Source organism: Rhinolophus sinicus, linkage group LG03 (genome assembly GCF_036562045.2).
Source record: "Rhinolophus sinicus isolate RSC01 linkage group LG03, ASM3656204v1, whole genome shotgun sequence".
Lineage (NCBI taxonomy): Eukaryota > Metazoa > Chordata > Mammalia > Chiroptera > Rhinolophidae > Rhinolophus > Rhinolophus sinicus.
The window spans coordinates 176056466-176074260 of record NC_133753.1 but is presented as its reverse complement, the minus strand read 5'-3'; the positions used below and the strand labels follow the sequence as shown (position 1 = coordinate 176074260).

Here is a 17795-nt window from a genome sequence, read left to right as displayed (position 1 = left end):
GTGACGGAGGGTTGTTGCCACACTGAACAGCTTCAGGGTCATCTCCAGCTGCCTCCTCGGGTCACGGTCCAAGGTCAACATAGATGATCTGCCTTCCTCCCTCTACCCCTAGGTTTCAGAGCCTCCGTCAGTCCTTTAATTTTGTCCTCTAAAGAGAGAGGGTCAGGCAGTAGTTGAGGAACTGCACATCTCTTACTCATTCTTTGATAGCAGCCACTTCTTCCAGGAAGGCTTCGCTGACCACCTCTCCATCCCCATACGCTGCACAGCACAGCACTCTGAAACCCACTGCATCCCATTATGATACTTCATGGAGATTTCCTGTTTGTCTATGTTCAAACTCTGAGCAGGCCATGCCTTGTTCATCTTTGTATCCCTGGAACAGACCCGAACATACATTACATGTTCAATAAATGTATGAATGGATGAATGTTTCAGGCGTTGTATTAGTTCCTGGAAATACAAAGATTGTAAAACAAAAATAAAAATAAAAAAGAATTCTTGTGCTCAAGAACTTGTGGTGTAGTGGGCACCTAGACAGATAAGTAAGTAAATAATAAGTTGTGAAAAAAGTGACCTGTTTTTGGTGATATCATGGAAGGCCTTCCATAGGAATTGGGGCTTTCATAGCAACTTGATTTTAAATGAATGGCAGTCAGGGGCGGCCACAGCCCATACAGAGGCACTGAGATATAACACAGAATGACTCGTTCCAAGAATCACAAGTAGCTCTCAAATAGCTGGAACATATTTCTAGATGATGAACCTAGAAAAATGAGTTGGGCCCTGACATGAAAGATTTGAACTTTGTGCTAAGCAGTATAGACTTTAGGCTAAATATTTGGGGGAGGGGGCACTATTGAAGGCTTCTAATTGAGGGCAGGCATGATTGATTGAGACAGATTGCCCAGGAATACCAGCCGGAGGCAGCAGCTGCCATGTGTATCACCCTCCCTGATACTCTTCATCGTGTTATCCCAGAGCCTGGTACAGTGTACGTGTTCAGTCAATACTGACACCTTTTAAATGGGGGTTAGGGCGGGTATATGAGGGTTCTCCAGAACAAGTAGGAGACACACGGAGATTTATTACAAGGAATTGGCTCATGCCATTATGAGTTATGGAGGCTGGAAAGACCCAAAGGCCTGAGACCCACGAGAGCCCATGGTGTAAGTTTCAGTCCCAGGTTGCAGGCAGGAGACCCACATCCTCACTCAAAGAAGGAAGAGAGCCAGTTTTCCCTTAACCAGCCTTTTCTCATCAGACCCGGGACTGGATGAGACCCACCCACGTTAGGGAAGGCAGTCTGCTTTTCTCTGGTTTGCTGATTCAGATGTTAATCTCATCCCGAAACACCCTCGCAGACACACCCACATAGTGTTTAACCAGCTATCTGGGTGTCCCTTGACCTAGTCTAGTTGACATATAAAATTAACCATCACAGAGCGGAGAGGCGAGCGCTAGAAGTGGTGTAGATCGAGTGAAAGAACGTAGAGAGACACAGGGACAGCAAGGTATTGAACTCATCTGAACACTCAGTGTTTCTTTGCGGCATACTTGTTTCCTTGGCCATCGTCATATTATTCTGATCTTGTGCATTAATCTATACATTCATAGGTAAACGTACTTACTTGGTGGATAGCTGTTTAGAGATTGCTTTTATAAGACTAAGGAAACTAGCCTTCCGGTATTTACTTTTTTCTCTCTCTAGTTTATTCTGAATACAGTGTCTAGACTAATCCTTCTCAAATTTACTTGAGATCGATCCTGTCATCCCTTGCACAGACCCCCCTCTAGTGGTTCCTCAGCACATTCAGAGTCAAAGCCGAAGATCTCATCACGAGGAACAAAGCCCTGCATGACCTCATATTTTAACCCCCAACTCTGTTTTTCTGCACTGGACTCCTTGCTGGTCCTCAAAACAAACATACTGTTCTGTACCTGGAACACACCCCAGATACTTACAGGGCTGGTTCCCTCACTGTGTGCTGGTCTCTGCTCAGTGATTGCCATCTCTTACGTAAGGCCTTCCCTGACCTCTTGTTCAGACTTTGAACACCCACCTCATTCTCCCTGTCCCCTCCTGTACCGTGCTTAATTGTTCGGCATGGCACTAATCAATTTTAATCTACCATGTAATTTACTAATTTTTTTTGTTTATGTGTGATTGTCTAGTTCTTCCAACTGTAATGTAAGCTCCATGAGTACTTTGTCTCCCCAACACCTAAAACAACCCCGGGCAACATAATAAGTGTTCAGTACATCTTTGTTGATTAAAAGATGAGAGCACCTGTCTGACATTACACTTGCAGGTAAACTGACTTCTGAGTGCTTTCTGTAAACCTGAAAGAAAAGGGAGGAAGGTTCATTTGACTTTTAAATAAGGGCACTGCTTTATAAATGCTCCACTGAATCCACTCCAGAGAGCAAGGAGGCATTCCTTGGGGACAAAAAAGCATCACGCTGTCTTAGACATTGTGGGTTTTTTTTGTTTTTGTTTGTATTTAAAGTTTGTTGGGGTGACAATTGTTAGTAAAGTTACATAGATTTCAGGTGTACAATTCTGTATTCCATCATCTATAAATCCCATTGTGTGTTCACCACCCAGAGTCAGTTCTCCTTCCATCACCATATATTTTGTCTTAGACATTGTTGTCAGGCATCTGAGAATGGGTGGGGACTTGCTCTGAACAATCCTTAATACAGTCCTCGCTGAAGATTGCCCAGCAGGCACTGATGGAAGAATGTTAGGAAAAGTATTCTTGGGGTTCCCTTTTCTCCTTTGCTGAGAAAGTGTGGTGCTTACTTCAAGGTACCTAGACAGTGAGTGAATATAAAAACAATTGTGAGGATGAGTAATTCGATTAGCGTGAAATTCCCATTCCAAGCCAAATGTTGTGCATTCTTGAGGTGCGTAAAAAGAGTTAACAGACTTGACAGAGTGAAAGCATGGTGGTGGGAAAACTTGTGTTTTTTCTGTCCAAGGTGTTTCCTGGGACTCCCTTCCAGATGAGCTGCTCTTAGGCATCTTTTCCTGCCTGTGCCTCCCTGAACTGCTCAAAGTTTCCAGCATCTGTAAGAGGTGGTATCACCTGGCGTAAGTATTTCTCACCCCTTTTGGTATATTTGGGGGGGGGGGGTGCAGAGGAGAGGACAGTTATCTGTTCATTCATTTGGGTGTGGTGAAACTATAAACCAAGAAAAATATAGTAGCACAAAACAAAGTAAGTGTCTTCCAATTTTTATTAATAATTAGTGTCTTATTTCTGAGTGGAAGGGAGGAATCTCCTGGAGGTGAAAATTTACCCTTTTCTGAAAACCTCTTTTCCCTGCCTTTGGCGTAGCGCATGTTTACTGGGCACCGACTCTGTACTGGGAGTGAAGAGGTTCGGGGTGCGTGAGGCCCAGTGGTTCCTCACACTGGGTGGGCTGGGTGGTGAGTCCAGTGGGAGAGGACACAGGGCTGTGGCTTAAGAGTGAGTGGGAACCCAGCCCCTGCCACTGAGGCTCTGTGTGACCAGAGTAAGGTACTTGACACTCCCGAGCCTCATTCCCCCACAGATAAAAGGGGGCTAATGGTACCTTCAGGACAGGACGGTTCCGAGGATGAAATACAAAGATGCTGCTGGCGCAGTGCCCAGCTCATGCATGTGTTCAGCACATGGCAGCCACAGTTTTGTTGGTTTTTGGGCAACACCTTTCAGGTGTGGAGAGTGAGCTGCACATGGGAAGTCTTGGGGAGCTGGGAAGGCGGTAATAGGCCAGATGTGGGGAAGGAGGCTTTGTGTTTCAGTTTGAACATTTTTCCATTTTCACCCCTTGTCATCCCCTTCCAACCTCTGGCCATCTATCTCTCTTCTCCTTCCACGTTTCTAGGACTCTGTGAGCTAGCAGGAGCCCCTTTCCTTCCACTCAGGAGTGTCCTGGACATAAGACACCCTAGGTATTTATATTTACAGGAGTGGGCTCTTTGCTTAGAAGAGCCACAGAGAGGTTTGCATACCTGCAATGAGGGAGCAGGTGGTGGCTGTTTCACCCATCCCCACCCAAGTGACCCTGGTCTGATGGTCTTTTTCCGCCAGCTGTCTCTTTCACGCAGCGTCTATTACTCTTTATCTCAGTTGTCATAAAAGTAATAACTGATATTTATTAAGCACTTGTTATGTGCCAGGCACTGCAGTCCTGCCTTCTTAATAACAGAGATCAAATAACACAGTTTCTTTATGTAGAATTATTTCAAAGCCCTCGCTGGCTTTCTGCTTATTTCAAGCAGTATTAAAAACTAAAATTCTAGTAGGCATTTAAAGTGTTCCCTCATGTGCTCAATCTTGTGTGTGTTTTTTTTGGTAAATTGAATTACCCTGTGGATGTTACAGCTCCTTTATTGTGTGTTCAGTACATTTTGGGACCTCCTTTTTGCTTTAGAAACACTATCCAAAATGTTAGTAGTATTTTTCCCTTTTCCTTTCACATTAGTTCATGTATACATGTACATTTCTGTTCATAGATATATAAAATGTAAAAGATACTGTGTAAAACATAACTGAACTATGACTTTTTCCTAGTAGATGTCCAATAGCCATACCTCATGACAAAGTAATGCTAACTTGCCTTCTTTAGCTTATATTTCCATGTTATTTAGGGTAATCGTGGTAACCTGTTCTTAACAAAAATGGCAAATGGAGTCATTTAGGCCATTCTGAACCTATCACCTCATCAGTACTCAATTAAGCAATTTCAACAGTCATTTCTAAAGTCATCAAATAGAATTGAATGCTGGAATTTTTTTCCCTGAGCCCAGATCATTGCATCACTAGTAACAGCCCTGAGCCATCTAAGTTAGAAACATGTATCAAGAGGAGGATGGTAGCTTCTGCATGATGTGACCAAGAAACATTGAGTAGCGCCTTTAAAATGTCGTAGCTAATTTATAGCCAACTTAGAAACAAAGGTGTCATGCAGGGTCTCTGGTCCCGCTCCCCGCACCAGAACACAGGACATGGTGAGGCCAAAAAGGAACACCAACAGAGCCATGGATAGGGGGATCATACCACTATATTCTCGCTGGCAGCTGGATTGGAGACACAGGAAGCAGGAGCCGCACAATCCGCAATCCGCCGTCCACTTCTCTGCCAACCGCGCTTGCTAGTCGCAATCTGCAGCCTGCTTTTCTGCCAACCGACCAACAACTTGCTAACTGCAATCCGCGCTTGCTAGTTCAGCCATGGCAGTTATATCACTGACCAATGGCTAACTGGTTACAGCTGACGGTCAACTAGTTACAGCTGACAGCCATCTATGACCCGAGCCATCACCTTTTCCACGTGAGGCCGAGAGCCTGGAAACTGCTCTCTGGGGCTCTGTCCCCACAAAAGGTCTCTCCAGAATTTGCTTCAAGTCCATCTATTGGCCATGTCCGCCTTGTTAGTAACGTGTTGAGAGCTTAACCAAATCGAGCATCTCCTCTTTTCCAGGTTTGACGAGTCTCTGTGGCAGACCTTAGACCTCACAGGCAAAAACCTGCACCCAGATGTGATAGGGCGCTTGCTGTCTCGAGGGGTGGTTGCCTTCTGCTGCCCACGGTCATTTGTGGACTCATCATTAGTTGAACATTTCAGGTAAAAAAAGAAAAATCCCCTGAAAAGACTAATTCTAAATCTTGAGGTAGAAAACCGATGAAAACTTCTTTACTTCTATGGTCAGCCTTACGTAGCCTTTGACAGGTCATCTGTGCAGTGTGGAAAGTTCATTGCATGTTTTGCTGAGTGGCCGTGGGGTTGAAACATGGCACAGGTTTCCGTGACACTGGTCCCATTTTAACTCAGGGTTACTAATGGGCTCTTCCCAGCGTCAAAGATGCACAGTAGCTTCTGAAGTGGGGAGCTCGGCCTCTGGACCTGGTGAACCCCACGAGGCAGGAGCCAGCAGGGCGCTGAGCAGCACACCCAGGGCAGCCTGGAGAAAACGATGAGGAGTCTTTTCAGATTTTGGAGCTCTGGATTTCTCATCCTGTCGTGGACAAATTTGCAACCTGAAGAAATGCCCTCTTTTTGTTTTGCAGAATACTTTGAAAAACTATTTCCTCGTTACTGATAGTTTTGCAGTATGGCTGAGTGCTATCTCACACTTGAGTAGAATGACTGGATACTGAACAGAAAAATAAGCTAACGACAGCAGAGCTAAGGAGAAAACATGCACCCTGACTAGGGCGCTTTTTCCCTTCTCTCCATGATCAGATGGCAGCTCCCACGGGTTTTCATCCTCCTGTGGCTGTTCCTTCATGTTGTCCTTTGTTTATGCCCTAAGCCTGTCCCTAGCTGCCTTCTTTCTTCGTCACACACTCTCCTTGGACAAGCTGTGTCCTGTACACCCACATACATGCCGGGACTCTCAAACTCGTCCATACTTCAGCCCCATCTTTCAAACAAACTCGTTTGTAATGACCTCAAGCTTCCTCGCTTGAATTTTCTCCAAGTACCTTAGTATTAGCATATCTAACATTCAGCTTAGCCCCCCTTTACAACTTGCTCGTCCCTATCGTCCCTGTTTTGGTCAATGCCACTACTTGCCACCCCTCATCTTCACCGGAAGTCGTCATCTCCTGGTCACATCCAGCTCATTCTCATGATGCCCACTGAGTAATTTCCAAGTGGGACTATATTGGCAGCAGCATCTTGACTTGACAAAATCCCCCTTGAATTTTCAAATGAATGAGAATGAGAATTAGCTAGGAGCAATTTGTTTTATGACCAAAGCTATAGCTAATACTTGAAATGTGAATTTAGTGTCTTGTTTGTGATTGGCTGCTTATTGGGGGAGGACGACGGGTTGTATTTGACCTGGATGTATTTGACCTGTACCACACAGAGCCTCTCTTTCTCTTCTGTGTTCAGCCCTTTTCGTGTCCAGCACATGGACCTGTCTAACTCGGTCATCGATGTGTCCACGCTCCATGGCATTCTGTCTCTGTGCTCCAAGTTGCAGAATCTAAGCCTGGAAGGCCTACAGCTTTCGGATCCCATTGTCAAGTGAGTGGCAGCGAGGGGCATGTCCCAAAGGCATCTGTTGTTCCGTGTATTAATTTTGTTTCCTGAGTATAACTATGGTGCCCTTCTGTCTGTATCCAGAGGGACTCAAAAAATATCCAGTGCAGCATTTCAGCTTCTGCAAAACTTTTCAGGACTCATCTAGGCAACCAAAGTGTGCATGCTAAGTTTATGCCAGGCCTTCTGCGAGGTTCTAGAGATACAAGGATGAGTAAAGGCATGGTCTGTGCCTCATTCCTGGGAGACATAGATAACTACAGTGCGGCTGCTTGTTAAATGTGTTGGTGGTGAATATGTGGCAACACGCAGAGAAATGTAATTAAATTTAGGGAGGGCCACCTTCTCAGAGGAAGTGACTCTTAAGCTGAGTGTTGAAGATATTCAGGGAGGAGATCTCCCCATGATAGGAGAAAGGAAGCAGTCTAGGTAAAGCTGCCTGCGTGGTTCTAAACTCGTGAGTAACTGGGAATTGCTGGAGCATAGGGTTCAGTGAGGGAGTGACAAGAGGTGAGGATAGATAAGAACCACGTCTCAATGGGCTCCTGCCATGTGGTAAGATGCCTGGACTCCATTATAGACTATAAAGAGGGAAGTGTGGTGAAGACAGCAGTTCTGATAATGGAAGGAACATGGGCAGAGTTGTAATTTAGAAAATTTACTCTCCGGGCACCTTGGAGTGTTAGTCAGACATGGAAGAAACTAGATTACTTAGGACATTGTGCTCATTCAGGTGAGAAAGGATGAAACCTAATGTAATAATAATAATAGCAGCTAATATTATTGAACACTTACAATGTGCCAGATACTAAGTTCCTTGAAAGTATTCTCGTTTACCCCTCACAACAACGCCATAAAATATATTCTTATTGGTGCCTTTTTATCTATGTGGAAACTGAGGCACAAGCTGGATAACATGTCCAAGGTCACAGGTAGTAGGTGGCGGAACTGAGATTTGAACCTGGCAATATACCATGATTCTGGAACTCTCATTTAATCACTGAGTTTCACTTCCTGAGACATTTGGGAATGTGGAGGAGAGGGCAAATTTGAGAGACATCTAATGGAAAGAACCTGGTAACTTTATAAGTAGAAATTTGCTTACAAGTTAATTCCAATTATAGGTGAAATGGAAATATGTGTGTTCCATTGCTTTCTAAAAAAGTTTTAAGAGTACATTGATGAATGTTTCTTCTCTACTTTGTGTCAGGCACTGTGCTAAGCCCTTTTTTACATTATTTCATTTTAACACCTCTACCAAGAAGGTACTGATACAGGTGAGTAAATTTCACAGATGAGTAAACTAAGGCAAAGCATCCTGCTCGGGATCAGAGATAGTGAGGTGTGAATTTAAACTTACGTCTGACCTGAAGGCCTGTCTGCTCGACTACTTCGCTAGCCTGCTTTCCTCGGCATGCTTGTTGATCAAATAAGAGTGTCTTCTTGGTATTCTTCAGACATGTTTCTCTTTTTCCAGCAACCTTGCGCAGAACTCAAATTTAGTGCGGCTGAACCTGTCTGGGTGTTCTGGATTCTCCGAATCGGCCCTGAAGACTTTGCTGAGCAGCTGTTCCAGGTAGGAAAGATTTGAGACGTGACTGTAGAGCTATTGTTTCAAATATACAATTATCCCTCACATCTGAATAGAACTGGGAAATATCTTGAGCTATTCCTAACTCCGAGCTCTTGATTTGGATAATGCAGTAATAACCTTTGCCCTCTAAACTTTGTCCAAACTCAAGAGCCAAAGCGATGAAGTTTGCAAAGGATACGTGTGTAGTGATCCCTTTTTCCATTGTTATTAAAATAAGGAAAATGTAGTAATATGTTCATCAACAGTATGGTTAAAAGAAATCTGTTTATACCTGACTATACCACCAGGTTTTATTCTCCTATAATATCTGTAGACCTAACTTGTTTTGATTAAATTTGGTACATTGCAAATACACACCATGAATTTGGCCGATTCCAGTAAAAACATCATTTATATTGAATATTAACATCAGTGTATAAATAAAGGCTACAGATGTGCAGATATTACTAAGTGAATACACAGTAGTGTGTGCATGTTTGCTTTTTAGTGTCCCTGGTCTCTGTGCATATATCTCATAGCAGTATACCTGTGTCTCCTTAATGATCAGATAAAAGTAGATTGCCTTTGGAGAAGAACATTATCAAAATCCTGCATTTCCTCAGGAATGCCAGGAATGGGGTGTGTGGTTTAAAGGTTGGACATTTTCTTTGAATCCGTCCTTTGCTCAGTTAGAGGCCAAATAAGATGAAATAGCTTTTTGCAATGTCAGCGTCTCTTTATCAGGAGTCAGTTTTTTAAAGCATCTCAGATGGTGGTTTAGTCTGTGTAGTTGTTTGCTAACAACCTGGGTGGTTAAGAAAGCAGGGGCTGGAATTTGTACTTCCAGTTCTGGAATGAGGTTTGAGCCCTCGGGGAGGATAGTGCTCCCCTCCATTTCCACAAGGGGGCAGCAATCACTCAAGCCTTGGCTCAGATCCGCCCGGGACTTCCTAGGGCAAAGTGCCAGGGAAGTGTCAAACGGGAGAAGACTGTTTTAGGTGAGCAAAGGTAGCTGCTTAGAGAGGCAGAGGTTCTGTGCATAAAATGGTAAGGAATCTATGGCTTTGTATTCGCTTTGCAGCCTGAAGCAGTGCTGCCTAGAGAACTCATGCCTGCGTGATGGTTTTCATGCTTTCTTATTGCCCCTCTGGTGTGCAGATTGGATGAGCTAAACCTCTCCTGGTGCTTTGACTTCACTGAAAAACACGTGCAAGTGGCTGTCGCGCATGTGTCAGAGACTATCACCCAGCTGAATCTCAGCGGCTACCGGAAGAATCTGCAGAGATCAGGTAAGAGCCCCGGGACCCTGGGGCCTTGGCAATATAGAAGGTTTGGTTTACTGAGAGTCTCCTAAGTGCTATCCTACCCATGTTGTCTCGTTTAATGCAGTGCCTGTGTTCTTATTTCCATTTTTCAGATGAGGCAGCTGATCGGAAGGGTTAGGTAACAGCAAACAGCTAGTCGGGTAGCGTCAAGATTCGAATCCGGGATCTAGAAGTGGAAATCTTCATGCTTTCAAACAATTTATTTTTTAAACAGAAGAACTTCTTTTAATCAATTACATTTTTAGGTAAAACTCCAACCTAAAAGGAGATAAGTACAATGTTTGATTAGTATTAAGCAACGGTTCTCAACCAGGGGCAGTTTTGCCTGCAAGGGAACACTTGGCGAGGTCTGGAGACCTTTTTGATTGTCACGGTTGCGGGGGTGCCCCTGGCATCTAGTGGGCAGAAGTCAAGAATGCACAGAACAGCAGAATAACACACAAAGTGTCATCTGGTCTGAAATGCCAGTAGTGCCAAGGTTGAAAAGCCCTGTTAGAAACACTGTTTGTAAGTTCACACTTAAAACTTTAACTTTTGAATTGAGCCTAAGGACAGCGAGGGTGTTTAGATGGACACAGGCGTTTGAAGTCAGGAGTCATGCGTGATGGTTACAGTCTTCAGGAGCCTCAGCTTTCAGCTACACTTTGTCTAATGGGGAGAATACTTTGATTTGCAAAGATAAGTATTTGCAAATGGCAGGTTTCTTTTTTAACAGCTTCACCTTGCAATCTCAGACTGTGGGCTGCACAAAAAGTTAGGCTAACAACATACCTCAAGCCCATCTTGGTGTCTTGATGTGGGTGTTAGCTCATCTGAGTGTGTTTTGTTTACTATAGCTTTTGTTATATTTTAAAAGATACGAATCACACATTTGCAGATTGTGCTTTCTTAGACATCCAGTAGTATTTGAAAACTACTTCTCTAGGACATGGTGTGTCCTCTGGTAAGATACACGTATATCAAGATATAGAAGGTCAGAGTGAGACGCTGAGTGGCGGGGGCTTGGGACCTTTGCCCGTGCCTGTGTTTTCAGACAAGGAGACGCTGTCTTCAGAGATTTGCAGAAGCAGCAGCTGTGTCTTTCTTACTCCTCCCCTCCACAAACAATATTTCTGTTCTACACATTTTCCCTTTAAACACAGTTTTAAAACTGATTACAGTATTTTATAGTTAGTCTCAAAAAAGTGTGACATATGGGTAAATACAAAAACAAATCATCCATAATCTCACCATCATCTTGCCAGTCTTTCCTATCCAAAAGTGTTTTTTTAATGGGACACAGTTTGTAGAATATTTTGTAATATGCGTTTCCCCCCCCAGATATCCCCATTTCATTAGTGACACCCCTAATGTGGAGTCATTTGTATTGATTCAATAATAATTTATTCAGTTGATCTTGTAATGGACCTTTAGAATCTCTCCAGTTTTTTTCCTTTTATGGACAGCTTTGTCATGGACAGAGAAAGACCTTTGAGCGCATTTTTAAGGATGAATTCTTAAAAGTGGAATTGCTGACTTAAGGGTTAGTCTTCATTCTCAAACTTGGGAAGGTGCTTGTTGCCAAATTGCCTTCTGAGGATTTTAAACTTCCACCAGTGAGTGTGTTCTTCACATTGAATCTGCCATTCGTTCCTCTTCATCCCCAAGAGAATAGAAGGCAGGTCTCTATTTGCGTTTCCTTGTCATATCTGAATTTCCCATTTCTTTATTGTGAATTTTTCTGAAACGAAACGAGCTTCTGGGTGCAAGGTCAAAAAACTGTGCTGTAGGCAAAGAGCCGTTAATTTTGCACAAGTTTGGCTTAAAACTCTTTGTCTTTTTGAAAAAGAATAGGTAGCCTGTTCACTGAGTTTTGGCAGGAGTAATAGATACTGAAACCCTGATTGCTGGACACATTCAGGGCGAGGACAAAGATGCAGAGTGTAAGTTGAAGTGTTAGTTTTCTTTTACTTAATGTGTTAACAGTGGCACACTACCTCGTTATAGGTAATGTGGATTTCATTTTAGCTCCTAGACTGGCCCACTCTGCCATTTACTGGGTGTTCTTAAGCAACTTGATTAACTTCTTGGTTCCTCAGTTTACTCATCAATAAAATGGAGATAATAGAACGCCCCTTCTTAGAGTTATAGTAAGGAATAAATGAGTTAATAGACATGCAGCATGCTAAACGGTTCTTGAGAATTCAGTAATTGTTGGCTATTATTGCCACTCCCAGCCAACCATTACAACCTCCCTGGGGGACGGTAGATAAGCACTGAAGGAGGCCCTGGAAAACCTAGCTTTTGGTCTTGGATCTGACCTTGGCTTCTCTAGCTGAAATTGGCTCGCCTTTAAAATGACAGGTTGGATTAGGTGTTTTCTAAGGTCCCTTCTAGCTCAAATGGGCGTCCAGTTTGTGGTGAAATGAAGTGGACAGTGAAGAGGGAATCCTGGCAGTGACTACTGTTTATTAACCCTTCCCACCAAGGGAGGACTGAAATGGGGGTGGAGGTGGAGACTAACCACTTTTATCCCCCAGGGTTCATTCTTTCCCAGGTGGTACCAAGACAAAATTGCATCTGATTTGGGATTTTATAGATGGCTGGTTAGTTGGTTAGATGATGCGTCACTCAAAACTGTATTGTGCACTTTCTTTAGTCATTCATTAAATAAATGTTGATTGAGTACCTACAATGCACAAAGCCCTGTTCCAGACTTGGGAGATGTGGCCTTCAGCTAAACAAATGACGTCACTCTTGTGAGCTTACCTTTTAGTGGGGGAGCCAGATAATCAACAAATAACTAAATGTTATGAAAGAAGGTGAACATGCAAGGAGGGAAAATAAAGCAGAGTAATCAGGTAGAGTGTAGCAGGAAGGGGGCCATTTTCAGAGGAAATGATCAAAGAGAGAGCCTCTCTGAGGAAGTGACCCTGGAGCAGAGAAGTGAAGGAGTGAGCCCTGTACATATGTGAGGGAAGAACATTCTGGAACGAAGGACCAGCAAAGTGCAAAGGCCTTAATACGGGAGCCAGTGTGTAGCAGGGAGCAGGACAGTGACGGGATGAGACAGCCAAGGGCTCTAAACCAAGGCAAAAGCTTTGTTCAGATTTTTTTCCGAGTGAGATGGGAAACCATTAGAGTATCCTGAGCAGGGAATGCTATGATCTGACTCACGTTGTAGAAGTCTCATTCTGGTGCTGTGATGAGAAAAGGCTGCAGGAGACTAGGCTGTTAACATTCGAGTTGGTAAGAAATGATAGGATCTGGGGCACAACTGAAAGCCGACAAAACAGGAGTAGTAACAGATTGTATGTGGGATGTGAGAAAAACAGTCAAGTATGATTCCCAGAGTTTTGGCCTACGCAACGGGATCCGTGAAGTTACCACTTATGGGATGGAAAGACTTTAGGGAAGGAGATTTAGAGGAGAAATCAACTATTTGATTTTAGGCATAAATTTGAGGTGCCTTTCCCATATTCCAGTGGGTATGTTGAGGCCATTGAAAATGCAAGTCTAGGATTCAGGGGCAGGGGGAATGGGCTGAAGATAAGCTGTAAGAAGAAAAAAACAACCCTCAAACGTTCATGAAGTTTGTCTGTTTTTAAAAATAAGTAACACTTACTGATTCATTTTCTGATTACCAAGTAGCACATGTGTCTTTCTTCAAAAATCTAAAAATTTATCTATAATCCCACCACCCTTGGTAATTGCAGTTAATGTTTGGGTGTATTTCTTCCTGCTTTACCTGCACCCCTTCTTTGTGTGTAAGTTTATGTGTAAATATGAGTTTGTGAGTGTGTTTTAACTAATTGAGACTATAATGCATTGTATGTATTGTGTTTTCACTCTACAGTATACCCTGAGTATTTTTAAGGTCATGAGATATTATTTAAAAGTTTTTTAATAACTACTATTAGCATTGTGTTCCAAAGAATGGATGGAGGCTAACGAAAAATGGGTGAAGTTTAACGTATTAAACTAATTGGGGGAAGTGCTATTATAACAGTTGCTACAAAGAATATCTTTATGCCCAACTCTCTTTTTCTAAAAGTAAAATCACTGAGCCAAAAAGCAAAGTGTGAAATGCTCTGAACACTTTTATTTTTTTTAAAATCACTTTCTCTCCTGAAAGTCTGCATAAAATTAAATATCCACTTGTAGTATATGGGGAGACCTGCTTTATTACATTTCATCAATTCTGGGTATTATAATAGAATTTTTTAATTTGATGGCTGAAAAGCAATTATTTTCATTTTAGTTTGCATTTCTTGCTGCATTTTTATTATCTCTGTATTTTGCAAAATATCTATTCATGTTCTTGCCCATTTTCTATTTATCGTTTTTTGCTCTTTGTATAATAAGACTACTAACTATTTAATGTATGTTGCAAATATGCCCAGTTTTCTGAGGGTTTTCGAATTGTTAGTGATTTGTTTTGCTTTAACATGGTAAGAGTTTTAAAATTTTTATGTAATAAATTATCGGTTCCCTTTATGTTTTCTTCTATGTTTAGAAACGCCTAACTCAATCTGTATTTTTGCATTTAGAACTTTTTAATATGTGTGGAAATTATTTGGATATGTTATTGAAAGTGCAGAAATACATTGCTCCCGGTTGTGGTAGCCATATTGTTTTTTAATAATCCGTGACTTCCCCCATTGAGTTTAAGTCCTACCTTTATGATATGTTGTTTGTTTATACAGTCATGCACCACTTAATGACTGGAATATGTCTGAGAAATGTTAGGCGGTTTTGTCATTGTGCAAACATCTCAGGTTGCACTTACACAACCCTGGATGGTACAGCCCATTGCACACCTGGGCTAGATGGTGTAGCCTCCTGCTCCTAGGCCACAAGCTTGTACAGCCTGTCAGTGTACAAAACAACATGAGATTAAATCAAGTGCAAGAGAAAAATGGTGCTATCAAGAGCTGCAGTACACAAAGGGATATGCGGCAGCTCCTGGCCTAACACGGCATACTGTTTTACAGCAAACTTTTTTTTTTCATAAATGGGAAGAGTACAGTAAAATAATGACAACAACTCTAGTAAATCCATAAACCAGGAACATAGCTGTGTATTAATCATTATCTAAAGTACTACCCACCTGACGTAACTGTGTGCGCTATACTTTTGTACAACTGGCAGCACAGTAGGCCTGTTTTCACCAGCATCACCACAAACATGAGAGCCATGCCTTGTGCTACGACTCTGACAGCTACGGCTTCACTAGGCGAGAGGAATTTTCCAGACCCATTATAATCTTGTGGGACCACCGTTGCATATATCGTCTGTCATTGACGTTGTTATGTGGGTATGACTAGAATGGTTTTTGGGTTTGCTTTTTGCTGTTGTGAATGGGATTTAAAAAAAAAAATTTTTCCATTCAGTTATTGCTGATACATTCGTAAGCTGTGGATTGTTGTCAACCAGTCATTTTACACAGTTCTCCTAGTGTTTCTAGTAGTTTTCAGGTGATCCTCTCGGATCTTCAGGGTAGAAAATCTGCCGAGATGATAATTTTGTTTTTCTTTCTAATAGTGTGTGACTAGTGTTCTGAACTGACAGCACAATGGTAAATGATGGTACTGAGAGCAGATACCCCTGTCTTAATCCTTATTTCATAGTGACTTGGTTTTTTTTTGTTTTTTTCTAGATGTCTCTACCTTAATCGGAAGATGCCCCAACCTTGTCCATCTAGACTTAAGGTATTTTTTCACTTAGAAAAAAAAGTGAAAAGTCATGATTGCTCATTGAATGACAAAAGGTTGTAATTATGTTGAATTAAAGGAACTAAGTGTGTTGAATTCAAGGAACTAAGACTATTTTTTTCTTCTCCATCTGGAATTGATGGGTAGGTTTTGAATCTTTCCTTCTGCTCTGTTACAGTGATAGTATCATGCTGAAGCAGGACTGCTTTCCGGAATTTTTCCAGCTCAACTACCTCCAACACCTTTCACTCAGTCGGTGCTATGATATAATACCTGAAACTTTACTGTAAGTATTTTTGTTTTTTAAAGCTAGTAGAAAGCAGGGACCCAAGGAGATGTCCCTGTGTGTTCAAATCTGTTATTATTGATAGCAGTTGTTTAAAACTTCCACCTCAATATTAGTGTGCCACAAACTGGTTAGGAAAGACCAGCAAAATAGAAAAACCAAGGCAAAATGTTTTGCTTAAAATGGCTGGTACAGTTGAGTTGACTGAAAGAATTCACCAAATATTATTTTCGCTGTGAGCAGGTTTAAATATTAGAATACTGTACTAGTGTCTGGGGACTTACAAAGGAAGGTGGCCTTTAGAATTGGGGGAGCTAGACCCAATGTGGGGTCTTGTTTTTTTCCAGTTTTTTCAAATCAACTGCCTGATTCCAAAAGGCTTCATCTGGTCTTAGAGGAAAAGTTCTATAATCTGTCCTGGAGAGTCAAGGAATGGGAAGAATAGACATATTTAAGTGGTAAATATTGTGAGAATCTGCTGCTCTCTTTGAAAGGGGTTGAGATGGAGGTCCGAGAGAGTGAAGCTACTTACCTTAAGCTGCACAGTGAATTCATGGTTGAGCTGGGTCTACCTCCTAGGTCTCTGTTCAGATGCAGAATAGTCTGTTTAATCTGGTAGTTTTTACAAGGGTTGATTTTGTACATGTTCAGCAATTTCCACAAAATCAAGGGTGTGCAAAGAAAAAAGGAATCCTGTCTATCTTTTTTTTTTGTTTTGGAAGTGTTATACTCCAGTTGTCAGAATTAATATCATCACTTCTTTATAAGAAGGTTTCCTTTCTTTCATCCCGAAGGGCTGGAAAATTCTTCCTTATGTCAAATGTAAATGTATAGCAAGTTTTTTCTAAACCACAAGAAATCAGTATCTTCGACTTGGTCAGGCCTCCTTCCCTCTTATTCCAGGCATTATGCCCCCAATGAGGCTGCTGACCTCAGTAGCTCACTATCCAAAAGAAGATAATTGAGCTTCTGGTTCCTACCAAAGAATGGTGGTGAATTTGAACAAAGAGTTTATGTAGCCTTCAAATTACTTGTTGGATTTTATAAGGTAGTTTCAAGAATTAATGAATAAATCAGATACTTCAGCAATACAGGGTTAACTAGTAGAATTAGGGAATGTAGTAATTATACGTTTAACTAATTACTTTAATTAATCTTGGGACTCGGGGCATGAACTGGCATCTCATTTGGAAAAGCACTGTCTAAAAGGGATGCCAGTATTTCTTTGCATGACTCTTAGGTGGTTAGGGTCCAAATTCATACACATGGCACTCTTCTTAAAATCTCCTGCCCCTTGTAGCATCCAGAACTCCTAGGAGAATGTAGCATCTACCCAAAAAGATTTCTCTGTCCTCCCTCCTTTCCTGTCCTTGCCACCTGGGTTTCAGATTTTTTGCCTGTGCTCCCCTCTGGGGAGTGCAGTGATCGTTCTTTTTTTCAAGAGAATCTATCCATGTGTCTTACCTTTGTTCTTTCTCTGTGGAGAGAAAGAAGCTAAGCAGGTAATCTCCAAATGCTTTTTCTTGAGCAGAAGCTCAGAGGCTGGGAGCCCTCACATTGTAACATTTTTATCCAGGTGGGATAGTAACACTTGCTTAGTGATACCTACCAGCAGTGTGAATTGATGGCCAAGGGCAGGAGCCTGCAGTCCCAACGTAGGTGTGAACCCTCCCTGCTTATTACGACTTACTTGTCTATATCCTGTGTTGAAATAAGAGAAATGGGCATCAGAAGTTTAATTACAAATCAGACCACCAGAAAAGAGTGAGAACAAAAAGAAGAAAGATGCTGTTCTTGATTGAACTTGAAGGTAAAAGAATATGTTTCTGTAGGCACTATAAATAGTACACTGGTTTACCTTGTGACTCCATTAAG

The 17795-nt window shown here is 42.1% G+C and overlaps 1 protein-coding gene and 1 long non-coding RNA gene across 2 annotated transcripts in view; one reads left to right on the top strand and one right to left on the bottom strand.

Annotated features, from left to right (window-relative positions):
• SKP2 (S-phase kinase associated protein 2) overlaps positions 1-17795 on the top strand; it is a 31278-nt gene that overhangs the window by 9034 nt on the left and 4449 nt on the right. The window contains exons 3-9 of the mRNA XM_019737226.2: positions 2986-3097; positions 5475-5618; positions 6894-7028; positions 8521-8619; positions 9775-9905; positions 15580-15631; positions 15813-15920. Of these exons, the coding sequence (XP_019592785.1) occupies positions 2986-3097; positions 5475-5618; positions 6894-7028; positions 8521-8619; positions 9775-9905; positions 15580-15631; positions 15813-15920 (781 nt within the window). The remainder of the gene's footprint in view (positions 1-2985; positions 3098-5474; positions 5619-6893; positions 7029-8520; positions 8620-9774; positions 9906-15579; positions 15632-15812; positions 15921-17795) is intronic.
• On the bottom strand, positions 2220-8527 carry LOC141570723 (uncharacterized). Its single transcript, XR_012495167.1, has 3 exons — positions 8404-8527; positions 5052-6693; positions 2220-2816 (listed from the first exon to the last, which is right to left on the bottom strand). It is a non-coding gene; the product is annotated as an uncharacterized LOC141570723 (long non-coding RNA).